This window comes from Struthio camelus, chromosome 17 (assembly GCF_040807025.1).
Source record: "Struthio camelus isolate bStrCam1 chromosome 17, bStrCam1.hap1, whole genome shotgun sequence".
In the NCBI taxonomy this organism is placed as follows: domain Eukaryota; kingdom Metazoa; phylum Chordata; class Aves; order Struthioniformes; family Struthionidae; genus Struthio; species Struthio camelus.
This window is the reverse complement of record NC_090958.1, coordinates 19,078,626-19,089,669: the sequence shown is the minus strand read 5'-3', so window position 1 is coordinate 19,089,669 and position 11,044 is coordinate 19,078,626. Positions and strand designations below refer to the sequence as shown.

The 11,044-nt window shown below is 42.3% G+C and overlaps 1 protein-coding gene across 1 annotated transcript; it reads left to right on the top strand.

Annotated features, from left to right (window-relative positions):
- The first annotated feature begins 3,417 nt into the window (after window positions 1-3,417).
- FOXN4 (forkhead box N4) lies at window positions 3,418-10,767 on the top strand. Its single transcript, XM_009682980.2, has 8 exons — window positions 3,418-4,413; window positions 5,257-5,372; window positions 5,470-5,583; window positions 5,723-5,850; window positions 6,292-6,388; window positions 6,482-6,689; window positions 7,725-8,108; window positions 8,761-10,767. The coding sequence occupies exons 1-8, from the start codon at window positions 4,353-4,355 to the stop codon at window positions 9,009-9,011; spliced, it is 1,359 nt and encodes a 452-aa protein (XP_009681275.2). The 5' UTR covers window positions 3,418-4,352; the 3' UTR covers window positions 9,012-10,767.
- Window positions 10,768-11,044: the final 277 nt, after the last annotated feature.

Here is an 11,044-nt window from a genome sequence, read left to right as displayed (position 1 = left end):
TTACAATCCTTAGTTAACTGTTTCTACATAGCACACGTGCCACCAGTACGTGCTTGAAAGAAAATGAAGATATCCTTAGATGCGTTTAACAAACACTTTTGCACTGTTGACACGTTCTAATGAGCTTAGTTATAGGTGCAGCTAATGCAAGAGTCCAATTTCTCAGTGACTGCAGGGCAGGAGAGTCTGTAGCACTGCATAAGGAGGTCTGGAAAGGGGAGGCATTTCAATGAGTATTTCTCCTGATTCTGGAAGTGTAAACTTTGTATGGGCTGGCTGGTGGCCAAGATCTATTTCCCTGATTAGATAAATATTTTGGGCAGAGTGTGATAGAGCAGACAGCAATGACTAATGCTGCCATTCAGCATTTCTGTATCACTTATCATTAGATCTCAAAGCACTTTTCAGAGGAGGCCAGCATCCTCTTATATGTAGACTAGAACTGAGGCATAAATCCTCAATGGCAAGTGGATTCTTAGTAGTGCATTTGCCTTTTTAGCACAGAAAGAGATTTTTTTTTCTGTAGGGATTTGAAAGCAGTGGGATAAAAATAGGGTTGCAAAATTTCACCACCCCTTTAAAAAATACTATCATATTTGCTCTACCTTTGGTAACCTTTTATGCATAGGTGCTTAGTAGTTCAGCATATACACTAGACAGCCCTGGGGAATGTGCAGCTGGGGCATTTTCAGTAGTGTGCATTAATTATAGCGTATCACTATTTATCTCATTTACATGCATTGAAAGGAAAGGGCTGCTTTTACTACAGTGCCCCTTTGTGCCAGGGGCTGTGCACACCCATCTGAAGACAGGATCTCTGACTCCTAATGTTTACCCTCAAATGTGAGACTGAAAGGACAGTGGAGGGGAATAGACTCAAAGTGCACAATATTACAGTATGCATTTATATATTTGTAGTTGGCTTGGCACAGGCAAGTTTTCGGGTCAGAAAGATTGAACCTATGAGATTAAAATGCGAAGTATTACTTTGCATAGCTCTCTTTCCAGAGACAGTTAGATTATCTCAAAGTAAACAGGCTCAATATGCATCCTACTTCCACTGAAAAATGCTAAACTGGTTTTATGCTTCATAATATATCTGGGCATTTAAAATGCCACAGTTGGACAGCTACGGGCATACTTTAAGCAGTGTCTCCTTCTTTAAGCTTAATGAAATTGAAGTGTTAGTTTGGAAGACAACCTGAAGAATAATGCTTCAACATGAAATACTCACTTTTTCTCTGATTAAATATGCTTTTTTTTCTTCAAAAAAACAGAACACTGTAAATGGATGGTGAGAGGTGATTTTTAAAAGAACTGTGAAGTCAAATTCAAACCATGCCGTGCTAGGATGGAGAAAGGAAGAAAACACCTTTCTCTTAGAAAAGGTGCTGGATCCACACCCTCTAGTTATTTTTTTTATTGCATCTTCACACGTGTCTAACGCGGAGCTTGATGACTACTGTATCAATTTAAAAATGCAATCACCTTCCCCATCACTGTTTGGATCCACACTGTTTGTGCAAGAGGAAGGTGCGTGGTTCTGTATAATAAGGATGCTGAATGAGATATGCTGTGTGATGCTAACTGGAGAGCAGGAGGATGGCAGGTAGTTTCTGATGGCATCTGTCTCAAGCATATTGCTAGTCATCGGGACTTCTCAAAAGAGCTGTTCATGGATGCACTTAGGATTAATGCAAAGCAGAAGCCTTTAGCTGTTTCCCAAAAAAGATAAACCTAGGAAGGCTCCTGCTGGTAACTGACTTCTGTGGGTCCCCAAGGGGAGCGGGTGGCACGGCGTGGGGTGAGGGCATGTGGCTGACAGGAGGCGTGTGCGGTGGGTGCTGACCCTCACCGCCCCCTGACCCCACTGTTTGTTGGGGAAGCTGACTTGTCTGGAAAGGCTGGCAGGGCCCAGGGTGCCAGATGGCATGTGTGTGTGTGTTGTGTGTCGGCTGTCATTCAGCCAGATTAATGTGAAGTTTGTAAAAAGGAGGAGGGGGGAAAAAACAATTAAGCAAGAATCCCAAAAACAATGGAGGCCACGTGCCACTGGGCAACAGTCGTTTGCACCACAATGGGTTATCGGCTTACAATGAATGGGGCCAACTGTTGCAAACGACATGAGCCTGCCCAGTTTTCAAATCACTTAATGCTCGTGTTTACTTCCAATCCAGCCAATCTCCGGGCCGGGAGAGCGGTCACCTGATGGTCTTTTTCTGTATTTAAGTCCCAAGCCTCACAAAATAACTGAACACTGGTAACCATGGCAATGCTAATTATTGCACTATAACTACAGTAGGAGAAAGAAAACAGGGTAGGCTGGGAGAGAGACTTGAAGACGTTTTTGGCCAGGATTTAGGTTCTTGGCTCCGTTCGTGGGTCCCCCTCGCTCCCTCCCCCTTTACACATCTTTTTACAAACAAATAAATTACATTCTGCTTTAAAGATCTCCCAGATAATAGTTTAGGAACTTTGATATGTGCTTCTGGAAATCATGAATAGAGGAGCTGAAAGTTCCTGGTTAGCCATGCACTAGAGTTTTGGCTTGTTCTTTTAAGCTGATTTAGACTCCTGTAAGGCATAAAAGATGCTTCAGCAAGAAACCAGATTTATTTAATGCTTCTACACTGTCATTTGGCAATGACTGCATATTAGCACCACACAGCTGTCTTTAATGCATCTATGAGAGGGCTCTTTAAAGTCTTTGCTTTAAAAGCAGAATCAACAACATCCAACTGAACTACGTTCTCTGAAAGAGAAAGATGTTTTTCTGGACCTGTATCCCTTTGGGTTTACCCTGGGCTATCTAGTGATAGCTTCCAGTTAGTGCTTTACTCCTCAAGACACCCATGATTTCTATAATACCGTTTAATGCAGGTAAAAACAGTTTAGCCCTTCATTTCCAATAATTCTTTGACTTTAATTGGAGTTTTGAATACATAGGACCTGATGAGTAATGCAAATATATTTCAGTATTTCAATTTTGTATCACTCTCAGAAGCAAAACAAATAGATAGGATGGAGCATGCAGAACATGTCAAAACAGAACTTTAAACCGGTCTGTTGTAGTTATGCCTTGGCTCTGTCAGCTAGAGATAGGCTGGACAGTGCTGTGTATTTGTTCACTAGCTCTTCATTTGAATTACTTAGTATGTCAAAGACTGAATAAAAAAATTTAGCTTCATATACTTCATGGTTCCTTGCTATGTATCAATAACTTCATACATTTGAATGGGAGAGACCAACAATTCGTTCTATCAAGTTTTGATTATGCAGCAAATCTCCACTTCTCTCCCCACCAATGGGATACCATGGCTGGGAAAAGTTCTCTCCAGGTATCAAAGACAGCAGCGTATACAGGGTCTTGAGGATCCAGGCACAGAAACTTCTTCCAAGGCTAGCTGGTTGCTGTATTTCAAAGTTAATGCAAAACTAATGTTAAAAGTCGTGAAAGGCTGCTTCCACATTGAGGCCAAACAAGTGGAAATTTGTGACAAATGTGAAAATAATTAATCAGCTTTGAATTTGTTTCTAGGCAGTTTCTCTTCTAGGTTCTCATGCCTTCTTCCTCTACAAACACTGCATGAGAAGTTTTCTTTGGATTTTTTATTTTTTAAGGTTGTGGAACTGGTTGCATTATCTTAAGTTTCATGTGCAGCATGTTTCTGTGTCATCTTAACAACTCGGTCAAATTTGGCCTTGCAGTATGCATTCGCTAACAGACAAAGAACCTTTTAGATTCTTCTACTTGTTTTTCCACTTGATTTTAAGTTTCTCAGATGAATTTAACTTCAATGGAACTACTGCCTTAATTCTCTTCCTCCCTCTTTTAAACAATGGAAAAGGTGCATATAAAACACTCAGATTCAATCTCTAAATCTCAGTCCTGAAAAGACCTAGGTCTCTCTCTTAAGTAGAAATACGCATTGCATAACATTCAGCTCACAGCTGTATTAGTTACTGGCAGACCTGTCTAGAACAGACTCCTAAATTGGTCCTGATTCAAAATAGAAACACTTCACTACATCTTAAGTAAAATGTTTCAAATCATACAAAGGAATTCATGATCAGAAAGTAAACAACAAATAGCTAGCTGTGAAACAAAAGGTCACATCTGAATTCCAAAGTCTGATGCGTTTCCTCCTGCTGACCTATGGGAGCTTAGGCATCCCAGTCATCTTGCTTCTTACCAGGGACAGTCTATCAGTATCTCCACTCTCTGCTAACCTTTCATACTGTTTTCCAGACTCTTAGCTTCTGACCGCTCCCAGCTGAGTGAAGATGACCTCCCGAGTGACTTACAGTCCTTGTCGTGGCTGACATCTGTTGATGTTCCTCGGTTACAACAGATGGCCAGTGGAAGAATGGATTTTAGCCTTGGCACCCAGAATGCAATGCTACAGCAGACAGGTAAACTGTTAGGATGTTAAATGACTGCTATTTAAATGACACAGCCTACTGCCCCCTTTCTTTTCCTCCACACATATTAGCTTTCCTATTTGTAGATTCATTTTAAGGACGTTATATTTCGCTTCCTGCCAGAAGACCTGGAGCCTTCTGATAAGGATATTAATAGTATATTTCTTGTATTTCAAGAGGCAGACAGTCCTAGCAGTCACAACAGAGATCTTAGGATCTGACTGACTTTTCTCCTCAGCATAGTTACTGTCATCTTGTATGAACTTGGGCCAAGGTATTTAAGACTTGCATTTCAGAGGTTTTCAACAGCTTTGGAATTAGGTAATTAATTTCTTCTTTGTTTTAACATTGATAAAATTAAAAGTATCTTATTTACCCCATACCTGTTTGCTTCATACAGACTTACAGCATACGTTCACCAAATGCCTTTCTTTTGTTTGCGAACATCCTTTAGGTAAAGGCACTTGTTCCCTAAGGCACTGTGCTGAGGGAGCTCAGTGTATCATCTTGCTTGCTTTAGAGCAGAAATCCTTCTAGAGTACAGATCGTGTTGAATATAGCGTTTTTTTCTTTTGTAAGATACTATATCTGTAACATCACTATGGACTGTTAAACAGCTGTCATCTTTCTCTCCCTGCATAATAAGTTTTAGAAGCAGCTAATGTCATCTTTGCAATTTGTGAAATACTCCGGGTTCTTTTGCAATGGAAAGCTCTATAGAGGTGTGATTATCCACTCCAGAGCTTAGCTGGGTTCAACTGCATCTATATCAGCCTACTTTTCTGAAGTGTATTTTCATGTGAACATTCATTGCATTTGCTTTTTCCAAAATAGGTCCTGTGGCAAGCAATATGCACTCAACAGGAGCACCTGGAGCAATGATTCACGTCCAGGCCAGCCTGCCACAGGGAATTCTGGGACTGAATTCTATTTCAGCACATGGAGCAAATGTAAGAGCAGGCCTTGATGGCTTACTATTGCAACACTTATTAGGAAAAGATGCTGGTAATTTCAAGACTGACACGTCTGTTGTCTTTATCTCAACAGATGAGCCAGTACACTGTAGGTGGGCAGCCATCCCCCAGTTTACAAACACAGCAACAGCTCTTCCCTCCTCCTCATTCACAGCAAGTGTTTGCCATTGCACAGAACACGCAACAGGTACCATTACTTGCTTGTGTTCTGTCTTAAAGTCCTTACAAAGATCATGTCTGGAACTATTAAAAGAAAAAAAAGCCTAAACCTACATACCCATAGACATTCTGTATGTGACATTTTCCTTCTTTCCTCCTGCATGCAGTGCAACCCAGCAGCAATCTATAACACATCCTATGGGACCCAGCCACACTATTCTCAGCCCCGCCTGGCTCCTCACGCTGCTCAAGAACTGCATCCCAAGCATTACCCCAAGCCCATCTATTCATATAGGTGAGTAGAGAACAGCATAGCGCGTTGCCCAGTCTGTGCTGCGATGACTTTAAATGCTGCCGGTGTGGTACCGCAAAAGTATTTGGTTCCTTTTGAAGGGAACAAAACCCCATCCTCCACCCAAGAGTTCTGTGGAAGCTGCAACTTAGGTGGGGGAAGGGAAGGAGCAGAATGAACAAGCAAACTGGCCCCTGGACATCAGCATAGAGGTAGAGCAATAGCACAAAAGAGTAAAAGCTGCAGGATCACAGGGTGACTTCTGAACACTTGAAAACTGACTGACTATGGTTCCCAGGGGAAACAGAGCACTGTGAGAAACCCACAATCGGCCAAGTGTTTGCATCTTAACAGAGATAGGTACAAGATTGCTAGACCAGAAAAAGGCATGATGGCTAAGTATACACAACCCGTTATTATTTCCTGAGTTTCTCTGTCTTGTAGTTGCTTGATTGCAATGGCACTGAAGAACAGCAAAACAGGCAGTCTCCCAGTGAGCGAGATCTACAGCTTCATGAAGGAGCACTTTCCCTACTTCAAGGTGTGCATATACCTCAAATGCAAAAGCAGAACATCTCAAATACTTTGCTCATACTTTGTGTCTATTTCACTAACATCCTTCTGCATCCTTTAGACAGCGCCTGATGGCTGGAAGAACTCTGTGCGCCATAACTTGTCCCTGAATAAGTGTTTTGAGAAGGTGGAGAACAAGATGAGTGGCACCTCCCGCAAAGGGTGCCTGTGGGCTCTCAACCCTGCCAAGATCGACAAGATGGAAGAGGAGATGCAGAAGTGGAAGCGGAAGGACTTAGCTGCTATTCACAGGAGCATGGCTAACCCAGGTAGGGCTCGTCTTGTGCTTTAGCCACTTGTTGTATGAGAGGCAAGGATATAAAAATACAGTTTGGCTGGGAATGCATTAATCTTAAGTTATGCAAAACAGGGCTGGCGAGCAGAGAGCTCTCAGGCCTTTCAATTTCTCTTCAGGCCTGCTGGGCTGAAATACCCCTTATGCTCCACACTGCATCAAGTCACTGCTGCTGCCGACACAGAGGCTGCTGGCCCAAGGTCACACAACAAGACAATACAGGCCAGCAGGAAGAGTTAATTGAACCGAGTTATTCTGGAAGGCCCCCAGTACAAAGTCATCCCCAACTTCAAAATGGATTGCCTTTTTTCCCCTCCCATAGTAACATATCTAGCATATCCAGGGCCTTCCGAGGAGTTAAAATACCTCAATGTTAGTTTTTATAGCATCACCTTTTAACATCCTTTTTTTTTTTATGCTTGTTACTCTGCAAAATTCTCTTGTTACTAAGACTTTCTTTTTATAAAGATATATATTTTTTGAAGCTTTCAGGAACTTGATATTGGCAAAATCGATGGAAGTTTTTGCTGCAAAATCTGCAACATACAGTCAAAGCTAAATAATGTTCTCCTTTGAGAGTTCTCAACTATTCTCACTGAAACTGTCAGGAAGCTCTTGTACAAAACTTATGGAAGATACAACAGAATTCAGCGTATCCTCTCGAGCAGGATACCTAACAAGGATGTGTTAGTTCAGCAATTAAAGGTCAGCTATCATTGGTAGTGGCTTGGCTGCTCACAGGATCATTTCTTTGGCTCAGTTAGGGTTAACAGTGGAAGTTGGTTAGGGTTAAGGACAAGGAAAGAGATGGCATTTCTTTGCTCTCTGAACATTCAAAGCCTGCCTTCTATGCTGCTTCTTGTGCAGTGAAAGACACTGTCTGCTTTTCAGTTTTATGGTATAATGGTGTGGCTGTGCTCACTGGTGAAATGCTTTGACAGGGCTCTGCTTGAACAAATGGGTTAAACTTTTTTCTTTTCTTCCTTGGGAATGGGTATTGTTTGTGCAGAGGAGCTAGACAAGCTGATCACTGACAGACCTGAGAACTGCAGGCGGCCTGGTAAACAGACAGAGTCTGAGGTCTCTACTCTGAATCACATGGCAGCAGCCCAAGGCCGAATCTCCATCTCCCAGCTGCAGCCCCAGCCGATCATGACACTCTCGCTGCAGTCCATCCCCCTGCATCACCAGATCCAGACCCAGGCTTGCATTGCCCCAGACTCACCAGCACCTGCCCAAACGCCGCCTCTCCATACTCTGCCTGACATAAGGCACAGCCCTCTTCCCCACCATCCTATGGGCCGCGCACCTCCAGACTTCCTGAACGTGACAGTAGACATGAACACTGAGGTGGATGCTCTTGACCCAAGCATTATGGATTTTGCATTGCAAGGTATGGGAGAAGGAAGCTGGGGAGGACATAGGGGAATGTAAGGGAGGACATAGTTCCTGGAATTATGTCATTGCATATGTATGCAACTGAACATAGTAGGCAATTGAGCATATAACCAGGGACCTCAGCAGGATGTGCTGGGGTGGGAGGTAACTGAGCTAAAAACATGTGCTGGGTGCTGGCCTGTGCGGCAAGACTTTCCCAGCCTTCCTCAGTGTAATTCTGTCCTATGTGAGGAGGGCAAGCCTGCATGGTTCAAGCACAGGTGCTACAGTAGATGTAAGCAGGGATACCCAGCTAACTGCATTTGGGACACCACATCCCCCTCTGCCCCTGGGGACCACAGTGCCACTCGTGCCTTAGTTTTTCCCCATTTGTAAAAGGAGAACTTCTGTGTCTCATGGAGATGCCTAGCCCTGGGAGAGGGGTCGGGCTAGCACAGTCATGGTAGATGGTAAAGGTCTAGACTCCTGCTGGAATCTTTTGGGGGCCAGAGACTCTTACTGCCTTTGTACTACAAAAGGTACCCATCCCCAAGCATCATCATTTCTAAGCAGCAGATAAAACCCTTCAGTTATGGACTGAGCCCCTGCATGCACAGAGCTAGGGTAGGCTGGGTGTGCTGTTGTGACTGGAATTTAATCTTTTAAAGGTAACATATGGGAGGAAATGAAAGACGACAGCTTCAGCCTTGATACCCTGGGTGCCTTCAGCAACTCCCCACTTCACCTCTCAGACTGTGACCTGGCCACTCCTGGCCTCACCCCCATCTCCAGTGGCAGCGATCATTCCTTCTCAGACTTGCAGGTCACAGGCCTTTACACCACTTACACAACACTGGACAACGTAGCGTCTGCTCAGTACATGAACACCCAAGGCAACAAACCCATCGCTCTGCTCTAAGTTCTGCACCATTCCACGGACCTTTAACTCAGGGGCCAGTTTCTCCTGACCCTTAAAACCTGATGTGAAAGCAATAAAACAGCTCCTCCTGCAGACACTTGCAGAGTGTTGGCTATTTACGGGGACACAGCACGTGAGGCCAAAATAAAACCAAACCAGTAGAATCCCTTTCACCCACGCCAAGACTGAGGAAGGGATGTGGACAATTGTGATACGGGACTAGTGAGCTCATAAAAGAAGGATCTGGAAGGCATCAGTCAATAGGAACCTTTACTAGAATGCAATTGAGCTAAAAAATAGTCCAGTTAAGGTAATCACATTTAATGACACTGATCTGAACCGTTGCACTGATGCCACACACACAGAAGTGAACACAAGACAATGCACTAGTCAGCACCAAGTCCCAAAACTCATTATCACGTACTATGTATCTTTTTTTCTTAAATTGCCAAATAGCTATTGCCATTGAACAAATATCACACACAGTTTCTGGAGATACTTGCAACACTAACACTTTTTTTGACATAGCTATCTTTTAATTTATTGTCATGCAGAAAGAAAAAAGGAGCAAAAAACTAAAATGAAAAATCAAACCTATAGGAGACAGCTGTCATATCTAGGTTTAAAAACAAAGTCCTTGCCTGATGAAGGAAGCAGTACTACTGAATTATTAAACTGATCACTGGCTAGATGTTGTAGGAGTTATGCCTTTTTTAGGATTAAAAAATAGGTTTGTTTATAGTCCTGTGTATTGTGCTTCTGTCTATTCTTGTGCTAGGCAGTATTACTATTTGTAAATTTATTTATATTTATTGTTATGAAGAGAAATTATGTAAACTGAGCACTGTTCAATTTTTAAATGCTGCAGTAATCTGGTTTACATCAACTAAGTTATTCATAATCAAAAATGCAACAACACTACATTTCTTTTAAATGAGCACTTTTGATACTGTGAAATTCATGCTTTTTTAAAAATTTCAGAGACCAAATAATGTAACTGTACCATATCAATTCATAATAGTCTTTCTTTCCTAATTAATCCAAGTAAAATTAATTCTACTGTAGATTAATTTTTCAAAGCCTGCTTTATATTTGGTAATATAAATTGCAAAAAATTTGAAGAAATATCCCAAGATATGAACAGCAAACTGTAAGAGTATGTTGGAATTTAGCATTTAGTCTACTTATACCTCTGTGACTGTGAAATAATATTTATATTTTGTTTTTTGTCTGTTTCTGTGCATCAACAGCATTTCTCAGTCTGTCATTTCCCAATAGCGTATCCACAGTTCACAGGACTTCCTCTCTCATACTAAGTATGGCTCACTGGGTTAAGTCCACCTACTAAAAACTGACAACAAAGACAAAATTGCATAGGCCTTCACAGATCTCCACTGTGAGCCAGGAAGGTGCAGGGTGCTGGAGCTGCCCCTGTGAGGGTACAGTCGTGCTGAAAATCACTGTTGGGAAGATGGAGGGTTAGAACATGTACCTGCCTGTATCTTCCCAAGTACACACAAACATGGGAGCTCTTCCAAAAGGGCACAATGCTCCAAGTAAATAACTTATTATTCAAGAACAAATGTGGTTAATTGTCATTTGCTGGCATCATCTAAGATGTCTTCATTTTTTTCAATAAATATTTCTTAGCACTAAACCTGGGTCATTCTAGATGTGCTGCATTATGATTACTCTGGTGCCAAGCAAGCCCACTCCAAAAGGCACGCTGCACCTCAGCATTAAACAGTAATTCCTAGGCAACCACTACCCAAAAACTAACCCAGCAGAGAAATAGTTTCATACAACCAACTAATGTAGACAAATGGACAAAGCTCAGATGTTTGACTTGAGCTGTACTGTCCAAGTGTGCTGAGAAGGAGCAGATGCTTCTCTTAAACACAAGAGCTGTTTGCAAGTCACCACTAAAAGAAAAGCGTCTCACCCATTCACAGAGCATTTGTGGCACCCACTGCAAGTGGAAGGGTTTACTTCTAAAAGATCACCTTTCCTCAGGCTTCATAGTATCATGTCTG